This window comes from Lepisosteus platostomus, chromosome 12 (assembly GCF_059453375.1).
Source record: "Lepisosteus platostomus isolate fLepPlt1 chromosome 12, fLepPlt1.hap1, whole genome shotgun sequence".
NCBI lineage: Eukaryota > Metazoa > Chordata > Actinopteri > Semionotiformes > Lepisosteidae > Lepisosteus > Lepisosteus platostomus.
The window spans coordinates 38,681,504-38,698,535 of record NC_142622.1 but is presented as its reverse complement, the minus strand read 5'-3'; the positions used below and the strand labels follow the sequence as shown (position 1 = coordinate 38,698,535).

Here is a 17,032-nt window from a genome sequence, read left to right as displayed (position 1 = left end):
ACTCATGTAGAACAAACAGGTGGACAACATTAAACTAATTACATGACTTGCAAAGACAAGTTGCTACAGACAAATCTGTAGAATTTTGCTTTCATTTTGACACTGTAGAGTGTATTATATTGATCAGTGGCAACAAATCTCATTAAATACATTATGATTCCATATTGTAAGATAAAATGTTATAAAGTCCAAGGGAGGCAAGTACTTTTGAAGGCCACTGTATGTTAAGACTGCGATGTACTGGTGTTCTGCACAGGGTTATGACTTGCACCTGTTACTTGCCAGGATAGGCTTGGTCTCCCCAGTGAACCTGTTTTAGATCAAGTGATTAGAAAATGGATGGATGTTAAGTACTGATCTTTCAATTCTTAGTAATGAAGCAGTGGATCTTTAAATATAATTATGAACTTTATAAGCAGTTTAATTAAAACATCAAGTACAGTAACATTTATGAGATGTTAATGAAAAAAAAGGAATAGAAAATGAGCTGTCATATGCCGCTCTAGCATAGCATGTCCTCTATTACAAGAGAAAAAATTAGAGGTCTTCTGAAATGCATATGGTAACTGGGCTGTACTATATGACCATTATAATTCAAGATTAAATGTAATTTTTTTTATTGAAAATGTGCAAAAATGAGATCAAGACTTTCTTAGGAATGTAAATCTTAAAGGGCTTTTTCTCAGCTGTAAATATAATCTCTGAGTTTATTACCATAACAATGTCAAAAATAGTTTATTACTGTTTAATTCAAATGCACCTGACCTTTAAGTTTAGGGGCAATTGTTAAATAGATTTTTAAATGAATCAGATCAACCAGGTCTATTTCTTAATAATCCATTTGAAGCATCAATAATTGTAAAAGATATGCAATATTGATTATTGCTGTTAGACTACCAATGCCACATATGACAAAAGTGGTTTGCCATTTTGCAGTGTATTGATTTTGTAGCTTATTGTAAGATCTATTATTTAGAATAAAATACATACTGCCTGGAGATATCCTTGTGGCCACATTGTTGGGTTATTTAAACTAATTTATAGATATGATTTTAAGAGGATTGTTACTTAATGTTACTTCTTATAAGATATTATAAAAATCTGACACATTATATATGTGTCTGTGTGCGAGCACACAGACCTCAATAATTCAGAAGCATATTAAATGATTCACAGTCATGGACAAGTGTTTGTACACCCCATAACCTTTTAAGAACATTAATTTACTGCTCTCTGTGTTGGGATGGGTGAATATCCTAGCTTGTTCAGTTGTAACAATAGCATTATGTATTAAACAAATCAAGGTCTATATTTGGTGTACGTTGCAACTACATTTTTTATTTTGATATGGACTTTACTATTTTATTGCATATAGTGTTTTGAACTTTATTTGTAAAACAGGACATACAGGACAATTGTAATTGTAGAAAAACTGGCAATACAAAAATAGTCAGTTGTCTGCGACATTTGTATAGTGAACCATTATGTTTAAATAAACTAAGCACTTTTCTTTCAGTGATTAATTGTGGGGATCCTGGAATTCCAGCAAACGGACTCAGATATGGAGAGGACTTTACTATTGGACAAAATATAACATTTATTTGTCAGCCTGGGTATATAATGGAGCCATTAAGTTCAATGACTCGTACCTGCACTAAAAATGGCACATGGAGTGGTGTTATGCCAATTTGTAAAGGTAAGTGTAATTAAAAAGTAAAGCAAAATTGCATGTCTATTCACTAGGTAATGTATTATATTATTAAATAATGTTACATCCCCTACAACGTATTATTTAAAATTAAACTTTTTTGACTTCCTATTTTCACCTCTTTGAATTAGTATTAAGAGGTAACAGTGTGATATGTTTGTGTTGCTTTTATTATTATTTCACTGTAGCTGCATTTTGGAGTGAGCAATTTTGTACCTTCTCTTCAAAGTTTGATTGTAACAAGAATCAATACTCATCTAATTCAGAAAAACAATAATTGATTAATCAACATGTTTAACATCAGAATGTCTACACAAGCAAGGTTGAATTTGTATTTGTATTGCAAAATAGAAATGATCCCTCTCAGGATAACTGAGACAATAATTTAAAAAAGCCAGAGTTTATCACCTTATTTCACATTCTTAATTATTATTTTAAAAATACAATTTTCAGTTTGACTGGCAGTACATCAATATGTTTTTTGGAAAACTGTGTCAAGATTAAACACAGGTCAGTGGTCCTACTTGCTTTTCAAACACTGCACATCTAAGGGTATTTTGTATACATGTACAGTAGGTTGTGTTTGGTAAACTTCCAGTAGGAAACAGAATACCCAGCCTTTACAAATCTCCTTTGCTTCAACTAATTAAAAGCAGAGACAAACACAGCTTTCTGTTCTCTGACATAAATTTGGATTGAATGCTTTTGGATATCAAAGGGTGTTCCCCAGTGTGTCAGTACTCAGCAGATCTTTAAATAATGACAACTGTGGACATCAGCTGTATTTAACATAAAAACGACCAATCCCTTTGCCTCTAACAATGAATGAGTCCTTCTATGTGGCAGGATCATTTAGAGACAGAAATCTAAGTTATATTCTTTAGAGGGGACTGAGTTTTTTCTCCATTAACACCCTCACACCTGAAGAAGGCTCCACGGCCGAAACGTTGTGTTCTCTTTCTTCTTTTTTTTCAGCATGGAATAAACCTATTACTTGTTTTTCAAGTAATACATTAGTAGTAGTAGTAGTAGTAGTAGTAGTAGTAGTAGTAGTAGTAATTCTTGAAAAGATGGCAGAACACCTTGTTTTACTGTCTACCACTCCTATGTTACCAATAACAAATAAGGCAATTGAGTGGTCATAGGTCATTTGTAATACATTTATGTACTGCCATCTGTATAGCCTATAATACTTTTTATTATTTGATGATACCCAGACACAGCTGGTGGTGTTGTGTCAAACACTCTCACATAATACCAGAATGGTTGATTCTGCATATTTCTAGCTGTTTTTCTTAAAAGCCTCTCAAAACAATCCTGTACAATTCTCTTCTAAGTATTCTAAGAATACTTAGAATGAAAATATTGAAAATATTAGGCAGCGCACTCAGGCTGGAAAGGACAGAAAAACAAATGTCTTGACGAATTAGTGAGGCAAAAAGATAAAATAATTGATTAAGTAGATTAGGGATTTAAAATAGCCATCTTTATTAGAGCATTTTTCACTGTAATAGAAAAAAAGATGTAGTTATATTAGTATAATTAGTGTATAGTCCACTAACATCTCTCTGACTCTGGACTCAGAAAGGAGGCTGGAAAGACTGTTGAGAAAAGTTCTTCAGTTGGTGAAAACTCAATAAAGTTTCAGCTGAAGGAAAGGAAAACATTCTAGACACCTTCCTTTCCTATTCCAAACACTTTTCTTCTCACGCATACTCCTGCTGCTTCTTCCTAAGTAGCATTCATAGAATTCTCCCCTTCCTACCAAGCATTTTGCACAACACATTGTTGAAACCCTGGTACTGAGACAATTATGTGAAACACAGAGCAACAAGGAGAGGCACTGAAATTAGCAAGAAAGACATAAAAAGTGTGACATAGAAGAACGTCATGGGCTCTCTGACAGAAATTGAGAAATGATGATGAAGCCTATAGTAATAATGCAGAAGAAGCAAAGAGCTCTGAAGGTGCTCCTCTAGATGCATAACCCCACATATATTTTTGATGCCAGTGTTCCATATGTTTGTCTCTATGCTAGCCTTCCTATGGAGTGCAAAGTTTACATTTATGGTTTTCTGCAGCTAATGAATATTTGATATATCATTCAGCTGAAGAAAGATTTAGTCCACAAAGATGAATTATTAGGATTATTGGGTGTTAACGTCTATTGTCTGCTTCCTACATATCTCGTATTCTATGAAGTCACATCAGCAGCTGGCTCAGGATGCCTGTTCTCATCTAGGTCTCTTCATTCTTACAAATTATTTCATTTGGACACTTAAGTTATAAATTCATACACATTATTTATTCATTAGCTTATGAAAACTAGGTCAGTTTTATCATCTGGAAGTGCTTTCAAGCATGTTACATACTAATTCAGAGTATTAATAAAGTGCTTCGGGTGTTTCATTTACTTTGGATTGTTTGCTTGTTTACACTGTCACACATTATAAACAATAGAAACACCTCATTGAGCTGGACAGATTTATGTCCTTTAGAAGATTAGTTTAGAAAGGATTGGCACCTCTAGAGATCATCTCCAATTTGTTGAAGCCAATATAAATCTTGCAGTAATTTGTCCAGAATTTGCGTTCCAACATGATAATGTCCAAGACACACGAGACACAGCAGATCTTGTCAAGTGTACTTGATGAATCATGTTGCAGATGGGAAGCTGAGAGTTCTGTCCTGGCTACTACAAAGAAATCGGAATTTGTGACAAAACATAGGGAATCAGAAATAGAAACCCAGGCTCAGAAGCAGCAGATGTTGGCTTAATTCTTGTTTGTTTATATTTTTCCTGTTTTCTTGAGAATAAATAGAGTAAACAAATTACAAGTTCCTGTGATAATTAAAAATATTATCATCTTTCTTCATCAATCAATTCACGTTTGCACAGGAATATACTGTAGGTTCACAAAGATCTGACATTACTCTCTTAAGGATACCTTTTTTGGTCTACATTTAATAAAACATTTAATCCAAAATTGGATAACCTATTAGTCAGGCTACATATAATGGTGTATCACATATTATTGTATTCATATATTACTATATTCAACACAGAAAGTATACATTTGTATGTATATATGATTAGTCTTGCTTCATCTGTTTTCCCCTTTTTTTAAACTATTTTTGAATCAGCTGTGACCTGCCCTGCTCCACCAGCAATTTCCAGTGGAATTCTGGAAGGGGCTGACTTTGAATGGGGAACCAGTGTCAGTTACAGCTGTTCTTCAGGATATGAGCTGTCTTTTCCAGCTGTTTTAACTTGTGTTGGAAATGGAACCTGGAGTGGAGAGGTGCCTCAGTGTTTGCGTAAGTCAATATTTTGTTTCCTTATTAAATTCCTATTGTGTAATTTTGACAGTTAACATTTTATACAGTATAAACAGTATATAAAATGCTTATTGTTTATTTTACAAATTAACACTATCAGAGTTTTAAATATTGAAGTTAGGAGTTATTGCGCACTTTCTGAATGGTAGCAACAACTTGGTACAGAAAGGTGTGTTCAGTTATGTTTTTTGTCTGACGTCATTGACTGCTGCTCAAAAAAAATGTTTCTCCAAGCTCTGAGGAATTATAGCACTTGCACATTATATTTCTCCAGATGGCGACTTCAAAGGAACAGCACGACATGAATGGAAGCTGATATGCTGTAGCTAATATAAAGGCTGTTGCTATGAACCCATAAGTATCAAACATATAGACCAATTAAAAGTAAAATTAAAGGCATGTACATACCTTAAAGATCTGTTGGTACTCAAGCTATACATACAGTATATAATATATTAGGACCCCATCTACTGTCCTTTTAATAAGACAAAGGTAACTTGTACTCACTCTCTGAAGTAAGTGATTAGTTCTGGGAGAATGAATACTGCAGTTGGTATCATAACCTTTGCAACAGTAACTGTACCATCCTGCTGCATTCAGGTGTCACTATCAAATGGTGCTCAGTCTACAATTGAATTACTAAAGGAGACATCGATTAATGATGCCAAACTTGGAAATCCACCTTGTTTAAGGACATCAGTTACACCTCATCAGGTGTGCATTATTGTGCTAATCAATCATTTTAAATGTCTCGAGAGGAAAAAAGTCAGAGGCAATGTACAATGACAATGTACAGTTCCCTCACAAATGCTAGTGCAGTGCTACAGTTATTAGTATATTGAAGTCAAGCAAATAAAGCTTTTTTAAATTTCTGCAAAAAGAGATTTAACAGTATCGCTTATAATATTTACATTATAGCAACTCTTCATTTTGATCAATTTAAAAATGATTATATTTAGTTAGTACTCGTTTTTACACTAGTTTATTATTTGTAACAACAGAAAATATAATCAAGACATTCATTATTACTCTTGAAAAAGCAGTCACCTTATTATGATTATTAAGACATGTCACATATATTACAAATATCGTCATTGAAGCCTTTTTTAATTTGTTATATAGTATCCGTGACAGATAAATGTGACATTTATTATCACTTTTAGTGCCTTTTCAAAGAAAGTACAACAAAACTAATAATACATCTTCTACCCTGCACAAAACCTCATTATCCACCTCCCACACCCCTCAGTGATACTCTCCTCTGAGTTTCTAAATAACAACACTTAAAATTTGATGTCAAGCATATTTTTATGTGTCTGCATAACATAAATGAGCTTATAAAACAGAGTATTAGATGTTGACATCTGCTTCTTGAACCCAAGTGTGAAGCAGTTAAATTTATAAACATGCAAAAAGCAATGAAGTAGTACTCTTAGCATTATGATCAAAAGAGAAATACTGTATCATTATCTGCAAAAGGGAAAAAAAGCATTCAAACTAAACAAATAAGATAGAAGATTCAAAATGTTACCAATAGACTGAAATCCTTTGGACTAATGTATGCAGGCACAAGTATGGAATGAATAACTGAAGAAGCAAAAAAGTAAGGCAACATTATAACTAATCTATGTTAATAAGATTTGTGAGGACAGTAATATATTCAAAAGAGTATATATTCAATACAGAAAAAAATATATAAAGGAATACTGTTACACAAAAAACATAGTTAATCTCCCTAATAGCTCTCCTCATGCATGCAATAATAAATTGGTTAAGAATGTTGTTTTTTTTAATATCTCTAGAGAGTTATGTAGCTCTGCCAGAACAGACATTGTTCAATGATCAGGTTATCAGTCTTATTCTGTAACTGGGCAAAGGTGTTGATCTCTTTTGGGACTCCTAAAAAAATTTCCAAATCTGAAGTATTAACTTTTTAGAGCCGCTAAAGCTGTGTGGTTTATTTTCCTGTCTATGCCACTGCAAGCAAGCACAATGATGTCTGAATTTATTTTAAGTTACATTTACAGTAGTTTTGCAATAACATGGGAATCCATTTTTAATTTAGCAGCCATTAGTTTTATGACTGAACTGCCTCTTCCTCATGTTTATTGGCCAAAGTTCAATTGAAGGTAATGTAAACACCAGAAGTACCATGTCTAAAATTGGCTGTCCACAAAACTTTCTACATCACAGAAAATACACACTGAAAAACAAATATGGGATAATGCAGAGGAAGCTATTACAGAATATGGTCTCTTCATAGGCCCCATATTAATGAAAATTCCGATCACCTCTTCTTCTTGGTTCCAATTTATAAATACAGTTAGTAAAGTAATATCATGGACTCCTGCTCAGCATCCACCAATCTTTCAGCAACAATTCCCAAATTACTATCAGTCTTGACTTGTGTTTTTGTTTCTTACTGCACCCACAAATCTGTACTTGGTTGCTTGCATTAAAAGAAATTCTTTCCAGAAGAAAAAAAATAGGCTTACAGATGACCTTGTTGTGCAAAGGCAATTGTCTTTATCTAAGAGTAATATTCTGTGCATAGTAAACGTGGGTACCATATTAATTAAGAATTCAGGTAGACCTAAATGTTATAAAATAATAGTGTCTTTTGTTTGTTTGCATATATTGTATCTTTTTTATGCCCTATTGTATCTAAATCATACTACAATTTAAGCCATGTTACCTGAAGTGCTTATGGAGGATCAAAAGAAAGAAAAAAGCATGTTTTAATCTGTATTAATTTTATCGGGTTTCCATCATTCCACGGGGACAAGTAAAAATCACCAATAACTTAAAATGCACAATCAAAATATGGATGGGAGCTTAAAAAGGACATAAGAAAGAAATCATGAAGACAGTAAAAAAGAAAGTATTCTAATATTCCATCAAAATAGTCAGCTATCAAACTAAGCAACTACAGTCATTTTACTTTATTCCAGCCGAATAAAAGTATGATTCAGACTTTGTAGCTTGCGCACTGATTTTTCATCTTGACAGTATATCCATTATTCATCAAGAAAAGCCAAGTTCCTACTCAAGTTCCTAGACACTTGACTTTGACTGAGCCTTCTCCAAGCACATTAATTATAAATCAGCTTTATGTGATTTAATTTTATTTTTCATTTTTAAAGGGTAGATCGTTACCATCTTGGCTCACAATTAAATGGTTATGATATACAGTATAACCTCTTGATTCAGAAAGAATCTCAAAATGTGTGATAAACTATTGAGAATATTAAGTTCTGTTATTCCTGACTTGACTTTCTCTATTGTGGTTGATACCTTTCTTTACTATTGTTGACTCATATCTGCAAAAGTGCCATTGAAGTGACATGTACAAGTGTCACATGTACTATAAATATCACGCCTGATAAGAACATTTTATCACTGCTTTATAATTTGTGGTGACTACTATATATATGCTCATCAAGGATTGAAAAGTAAAATATGTTATTTAACTATTTAACTTTAACTAAGTGATGAAAATAGTCCCAAGGATTTCTGCAAAATATTTGACACAAGAATAGAGAGACGTTGTATACAAAAACACAAAAGCACCTCATTGGTTAGTCATCATTTGGCCGTCTATTTAGATGATTGACAGCAATATGAGGAATTTTAAACCGTACAGTACAGTATATCCAGATTTTCATTTGTGATCTAGTGTCCAAAGGCTTATTGGACAGACGTTTGTAATCCAGCAGGATAATGACCTCAGGAATTCCCATAAAGAAACAGTTGAAAAGACAAAGATTAAGTTATAGATTGGCCATACAGTACCAATCCCTGGATTTGGATCCCATGGAGATATTATTGATTAACCCAAGGGCTGCTGATGCAACGAGGAAACCAAAGTTATTTTCACTCATCAAAGTCATACAGTATGTGTGAAAAACCTTGGACAGACATACATTTCCGAAAACATACCTGGAACTTCTTGAAAATACAAAACAGCCAAGCAAGCCTTAGTGGAAGCAACAACTAACATCTCAAGACATATCTTGCTCAATGCATCTTGTAAATGTGTACTGCATAGGTGGGCATAAATCAAGTTGATTTTTTGAATATGTGAATAATTAAAGCTTTATAAATGGCCACCAGCCATGGTGACAGGTTCCTATTGCAATAACAACACTTTTGTGCTACATTTGAAATAGAGATCCCTGTTGTCAGATACTCATATCATTTAGTTCAGTTAAGCAGAAAGCTGCTGAGCTTGATCTTATGAGTCATAGCCTGGAATACACCATTGTAAGAGTATAAGCAAGAACCATCTAGGCGAGGAAGAAAGCAAATGGTGTACTTTATGCAGCTTCACATTTTTCTAATTGCTGGAAATAACCCCTTCCAGACTCTGAAAAATAGATACAATTATGATTAAATTAAAAAAAGTTTCCCCACAGAGTAAATGAAAAGAAGAGGTTTTGCATAATTGAGCACATAGCAGTATATACAGTAGTATAAAGCAGTAGCTTGTTAACCTTATGCTAAATGTAGTCTACAGTACAGTATGTACAGCAGAAAAGTTTAGTCCTTATACAATGTTGAAACCATAAGATAGTTTGTCTCTTAATTTTTATGATCTTCTTGTTTTTCACCTAAATAAGCATTTTTTTTACTATACTTTCTGTTTTTATAACTATATACTGTAGTTTTAAAATGCTATTGAAGCAGAAAAAGTATTGCTGTTTACAATAGGATTTTTAAGTTTAAGAATTACCACTGCAGCAATATTTTCTTTTAAAGTCTGAATTTTGTATTACTTCTGAGTTTTAAGTTGCTATATAAGTTATGGACTGCTATTCTAGGGATAAACTTAAGGTACTGTATATGTTGTATTCTTACCATGACTACATTAACAGATTTGACAGAAGCTTTGACTAAACCATGTTTTCATCCACACGAATTATGTGCAAATGTATTTAATTTATTTGTGGAGCAGTAACTATCAGAATATTTTTCAATAGAATGTTTTTAGAAGATAGAGATGATTCTCTGACAGCAGCAAATAATACAAATAATAACAGTAATACAAGTCTTGTTTTAAAAAGATCCTTCTCATTTTTATTTAAAAGTTATGGGTTAAAGACATTTTCTTTGCTTTTGTATAAGTGATGTGGATTAGCTTTTAACACCTGTGTTTGTTTCCTATCATATTTTTATTGCAGCCAAGTTCTGTGGTGATCCAGGTGTTCCAGCTGAAGGAGTAAGAGATGGGAAGAGCTTCATTTACCAGTCAGAGGTCTCTTTCAGCTGTAATCCCCCTTTCATTCCAGTAGGCTCTACCACAAGAATCTGCCAGGCAGATGGAACATGGAGTGGATCTCAGCCTCGCTGTATAGGTACTTTGGAATCACAAGGGTTGGAGAGAGGAAACATATTTTTCAGTACCAAAATATGCTATTTTTGTGGTCTATTTCTACTCTTTCTGGTTTACATACAGTATACAGAGTTAAGTGTACACACTATATGAACTTTGAGATACAGTATTTTAAGAAGTGGATTGGAAGACTATATGCCACATATATATTTTAACAAATAATAAGAAATAAAGAACCAAAATAAACAATTGATTTGTATTTAAAAAAACTCATCCATCTCAAGGCAGTATATAACTCTACAATGTAATTCCCCCACCCCCTCCCTACGAAACACATGTACACAAATCCATCGCAGTTTTACATGCTCAAGGTTTTCCATCATAAGATTTAAGCTCACGTTAAGTACATCAGTTTCAAAATCTATTGTCCTTGTTCCTTTTTTGGTAATATAAGAATTCACATTGCTTTTGGCTATGGTTTTTGGGCCATTATCATGTTTAGAAACAAACCCTTAAAAATAATTTGCCTTCTTTAAGGTGTTATGTGAAAACAGTAATATATTTCCTTGATATGCACCAGAGAAGGAAAACCAAAATCTAACACTTCCACTTAAATGTTTAAACACAATTTTTTGATGATTCCCTTCCTTGACTTTATTCAAACATATATATCTGTCTTGGAGCCAAAATTCTGAAATAGATGGTCATTCATTTTATGCATAAAACTCATTTGATTGTTTAACGCATGTACTGTATATGGTTTAGTGTCCATGTTAGATGTTCTTACAGTAACTGCTCTTCATCAAAATAAAGCTGAAGCTCTCTCCTTTTTATGGTTAGATAGCATAAAGCTGAATGTTTAAGAAAGAATTTGCTTTGGGCTTTCAATCACTCACACTTCTTTTTTTATTTTTTTCTCTCCATTTTTCCTTAATCTGTTCAGAGTTGTCTGCACTCAATGACTAATCTTTCCTTGCAATTTTCCTCTGAGAATACACTTCCTTGCATACAACAGTTATGAGTACTTTTTTATATTATCTCTGTGAAGTCTCACTAGACATTCCTCCTCTACTATCCTTCAGGCATTTCTTTTAAAGGAAATAGTAGGCATTTACCCAGCTAAAGACATGCACAAATGTTTTGTCTTAATTTGTTGTCTAAAAGCTATTCCCAGCCCGAGAGCAATGAGAGATAAGTAATATACTCCATAAGGAGGGGTAATAATTCACTCAGCTAAGTAACTGAGGTACATACCCACCAATATATTCATTTGCCATGGAAATTTAACATTTGCATAATTTATAAGTTTAGGTACTGCAGGGTTTTCAATTCTTTATGGAAGAATTGTATTGTATTGTATGTGTAAATGAACATAGGTTTCCCCAGAGTGCTAAATTACACTTATATAACAATAATACTATACTAAAATAGGACAGCAGTAGCATCATGATTAGAACCGTAGACCCATAGATGGCAAGTTGTGGGTCTGAATCCCAAGTGGGGCACTGTACTGTATACATACAGATGAATAAAATGTTTGGATGTTTAGCTGAGTACAGTACAAATCTAAATCGCATTAAGTCACATTGGGTAAAAGCATCAGTCAATAATTTAATAATTATAATTACAAAAATACCTTCTGTTTTATGGTATGTCATTAATCTAAAACAAGGCTTTAAAAATAGTGCTTTATAGTCCATGTATCATTAGTCTTGAGATATTTTACTATAAAAGTGTAAAGACATGCCTATTTGTTCTGTAAATATAATTGGCAAGGGATTAGATACTTGTTTCTGACTGAAAAACAACACACTTTTGTTTTTCGATTTGATATGCCAAACTTAATTAATATTCACAGGCACAAAAGCAGAATTAAATGTTTAAATGGTTATTACTGAATACTCAACCTTTACACATCGTAATTTACACATCGCATAAGCTTAAAGATGTATTTATGTGTTTCGTGTAACATTCATTTAATTGTTTTTCTGTACAAATAAAGTTCACTTACAAACTAAAAATGAATCAGCAGACATTGCTATGAACACAAAGTACTTCAACTTTCTGACTTAGAAGAATGATTAGAGACCAGGAACTCGGCACATAATCAATAAGTACTTAATTTTGTTCACAGCAGGCATTGAAACTGGTACGCAGGAGCAACAGAGAAAGCCCTTCATATTGCTCTTTCAGCAAAGCACACTTGCCCAGCATGCCCCATTTGTGATCATTTTAACCAGCCTAATCTATCAAACCTTTCCATTCCTTGTTCTGCTGACCACACAAAACAATGGAAAACACCTATCTATGGTTCACTATGCGGTCTTTTATTGGTAGTATGGAAAAAACAGAATTTTATGCAGAAATTCATAGAAGGGCATGCTACACCTCTTCAATTTTACAATGGCAATCTGCTATTTCTGTTATATTTTTTATTGCTGACCTACACACAATAATATCGCTTTGCCCATTGGAGCACATACAATGTAGATTGAATTTCATACATAATAGACTGCTAAACTAAGTGTATGTCAAAGCACATGAGGACACATATTCAAGACCATCATTAGCATTATGAGTGCACTGAAACACAAACTTCAGTGAGCATTGTGAAATTGTCTGACTTTGCTCATATCCTGGTGGGACGGATCAAACTGGCACAGTATCACATCACATCTAGTGAGAGCACATTAATGCACCATTTTGAAAAGATGATGGATAGACAGGAATATAACTTGAAGTAAATGAAAGTTGCAAATGCTCTGGGAATACCTGCTGCATTTGGAAAGAAACATTACAGGAAGGGTATGCATTGTGCTGCCCATAATTTTTATGTAGCTTTAAATAAAAATGATCAAACCTTTCGTCTTCCTGATCATAGACACCACTTTGTAAGCATACATTTCATAGAATTCATGGAAAATGAAGATAGAAATACAGATCAAAGAATCACAATATTGGGCATTGCATATCTTAGCATTTACACAATTCTGGTCATACTCACGCACAGATTTGATCTACCTTAGAATAGTCTACACTTACATGTTGCATGACTCCTGTACTGCTACAGGTATCTGGTGAAGGTGTTAATAAGTCCTTTTAATAACTTTGTTGAGTTGGTAGCACAGATGTTCTATTGTAATGCTAGTACTATTAAAATTTCATTGCTGCCTCTCATGAAAGACAAAAATTGTAGCATTATGACTGCACTGAAACAGGAATGTAATGAGCATTGTGAAATTATCTAAGTTTTGTCATTCTAATTGCCTAAGTCTACACCAAGGCATTCATTGTTGTGTTAAAGGAGATTCCTTCTCATATCATCACACTTATCACCCATCACAAAATCACCAAACACATTATCTTCTGTCAGGACTATCAAGGGAAAAACTGCATTCTTTAGTGAATAAGATGCTCCACCACTCTCACCTTAGATGTTGTCTGGCCTGCATACAATGGCTGTTTCATCCCTTAGCTATCCTAAGATTAGCCCTGCATGATCTCTGCACAGTACATGGACATCCTTTTCATCCATATGGTGAAATACAGTCATTCTGTTCAATTACAGGTCATTTTGATTTAAACAATTAAGCAGATGGATCAGATGGGTCTGGTGGTCTTGGGCCAGTCTTGTGACCAAAGCCAATTTTCAAAAGCCAGTGATTAATTTGGGCTAGTCTGCTGATTACTGCAATATAACATTTACATATAAAATTGCATCATGCCAATTATAACCAAGCTATCTTCGTTAGGGTCAAAGTGGAGCATAGTTGTGTCTTTCACAGTTCTTGCATTAGTTGAAGTTATGCGTTTTTGAAATGTCTGATTATACAAAATCTATTTTTCTTTCCAGTTTGATCTCAAACACTAAGCACCTGGTGTTTTCTGAAATTAATAATCTCTGTTCAGTATTTATGTTATTGCAAGGGGTAATTCTACTAAAAAAAATAACAGCCCTATCTGCTCATTTAAAATTTAAATATAATTTCGTATGTACTATTAATGTAAACTGTAGATTGTTGCATTTGAGCACTGCATCAGTATACAGTATGCATTTATTTTTTACCTGGTACTGATGTTTATTGCCATATAGAGTCCATCCAGCTCCTGACTATATCCTTGATAGTTATTTTTAATTTTATTCTTAAAGATCCAAAAGTCTAAAAGTTAGTATGAGTATATAGTAAAACAGTGGTTGACCTCTGATACTGAAACACTACCTAAGCTTTCCTAGAATTTCAAAGCAGCAGCCAGAAATTCATTTTTCTAAAGAACCTCACAAACTCTTTATGGATAGGATAGCCAAGGGAAAAGCATGTAAGCATTCTTAAAAGGGTTTTGTTTTATTTATGAAGAAGTGTTTGGCATTCGCATAAAAATGCAGAACACCCAGAAAAAGAATAGAGTGTGCCTTAGTAAAAACAAAAATACATCTTCAGTAAAATTCAAAGCTCACTTCCATTCCAGTATATTCTGTCTCCAATAGAGGGCATTGTATACAATCCTGTTTTTACTCTGCATACTGTATATCACTCATTATGCAGCAAGTCTGCACTGAAGAAATGTTATACATTTCACAGGCACCATAGAGGATAATTCTAGACCATAGAGGATAAATCTGCTCACTCAATAGAAAAGCTGTTTTTTTGCTGCTTATAAAGAGTGTTAAGATACTCTGATTACAGTACAAATAAATATTACAATATGTATACTATTCACAAACATTAAATTATTTGACTTTTTCTGTATTCCTATGTTCTTAGATATAAATTCTCAACAATATCTCTTTTAATGCATTTGCAATTCATTAGGTCTCCCAGCACAGTGCAGTTGCATTATACTGTAGCAATCCAATCCATGGTGTTAACCCAGGAGACTATTCCTGACTCAGTAGTGAGACAAGGACATCGGGTCACAGTTGGAAACTAAATTTAAAGACTGAGAATTAAATGGAGAAATAGAATTCTTTACACGGTTAATTGTGGATATCTGGAACATGCTGTCCTGTCAAGTCGTTAAGATCTAAACTCTGAAAAGCCTAGTTTCTCTTACCTACTTAACTACCAAATGAGCAAGATGATATTGATTAGACTCATCTTCTTTGCAACCTTTCTTATACTTTTACCTGTATATCAACTACCATGTTTATACAAAGGTTATACCCTTTTTTTATAATGTATAATGTTTTCTAGTTCTTAGGAATACTGTATTTACATATCTCTGCAGAAAATATCTATTGTCATATAATTGGAATTCCCAAAGCTTTAAATTTTGCTTGAAAGACTCACAAAGTCACTTAGAAAGGAACGGTTTGACAATGCTTTCCAAAAAATTAAAAAATTATTTTCAAGTTCCACAGTAATGTTGTCACAAAAACAAAGGAGCAATTATCTAAAAAACAACAACAAAAAATAGATTCAAATGAAATTTGTTAGACAAGAAAGGCAGTAATACTTTTAAGTGTGTTTAAGTAGTTGTTACAACCCAAGTCGTATTTTAATTGTTGAAAAAATGTGTTTTTGTTTCTCCGAAAAAACCCTTAATGTGTATTCAAACTGTTTTATAACCCTGTGTATCATGTTGTTTGGCTTTTGAAAGTATGTTCCCATAAGTTATTGCATATCATTAGTGTCTGACCCTATATAATGTTTTCTATACATTTCATTGTGTTTTCAAATTAGAACCCACACGAACAACATGTGAGAATCCAGGAACACCTCGACATGGTTCACTTAACAGAACGTCAGGTTTTAAGGTAAGTTATTTTTTTTTAAGTAGATTATTTAATAATAAGCAGTTATTAGGAAACAACAGATACACAGAAGTATGCACTTTCCATCATTTGCTTATTTTTTCACACTCAAAACCCCCAACACAAAAAGCATTACACTAAATTAAAATTAAAATCTATCACAAAATTACATTTTAGATATAAGAAATAGGGCACATTGGTACAAATACAGTATGCTAACTAAAGAATCCTCCCTGTAACTGTCAGCTAAAGACAAGGCAGTTTGAACAAGAGATTTCTGGAATATGGAGATTAGCATGCATTCTGGGTTGACTTTTGTTGATTTTTTTTAACACTTTAGCAATAATAATGTCTTGTTGAAATGCTTCAGGCAGCATTTAATTAAGCCATGATGGAAAACACAAAGCTAAGTGCCAGGAGATAGTCCACATATTAAATATTAGCGTTTAGCCCACATATAGAAACAAAGATACTGTATACCTTAGTTATGAGTTCAAAGTTTACTGTGTTTATTTTTTTATACATTACATATGACTTTGGCCAATTCATTTTCCCAGTTAATACAATAAAAGCTAGGTAAGATGCTTTTCATTTTACTGTACTGTACCTCCCATCTTGGTTTTGCCACACCAGACTCTTAAACAGAGTTTATACATGTACTGTAAGTGATTCTAACCCTTGATCCCAAAACCAGATTAAATTGTCTTTCCATTCTGCAGCCTGCTAACTTCTACTTGTGTATGTTGTTGCCTGTTTATTTTTGTCAGTGGCTAAATAAGATGCCCAGATAATACATTCAGCATAACAGAAATGCAAATATTTACTTTGATCCCAACTACATTATTTAGATCAGTGGGCAAGAAATAAGTTTTTGTTATGAAGATACAATGACTGTTAATTT

General features: G+C 33.3%; 1 protein-coding gene across 5 annotated transcripts in view; it reads left to right on the top strand.

Moving 5' to 3' along the window:
• csmd3b (CUB and Sushi multiple domains 3b) overlaps positions 1–17,032 on the top strand; it is a 561,056-nt gene that overhangs the window by 524,479 nt on the left and 19,545 nt on the right. For all 5 annotated transcript variants that reach the window (XM_088601884.1, XM_088601883.1, XM_088601882.1 and 2 more), the window contains 4 exons: positions 1,517–1,696; positions 4,853–5,026; positions 10,228–10,401; positions 16,061–16,134. In XM_088601884.1, the coding sequence (XP_088458010.1) occupies positions 1,517–1,696; positions 4,853–5,026; positions 10,228–10,401; positions 16,061–16,134 (602 nt within the window). The remainder of the gene's footprint in view (positions 1–1,516; positions 1,697–4,852; positions 5,027–10,227; positions 10,402–16,060; positions 16,135–17,032) is intronic.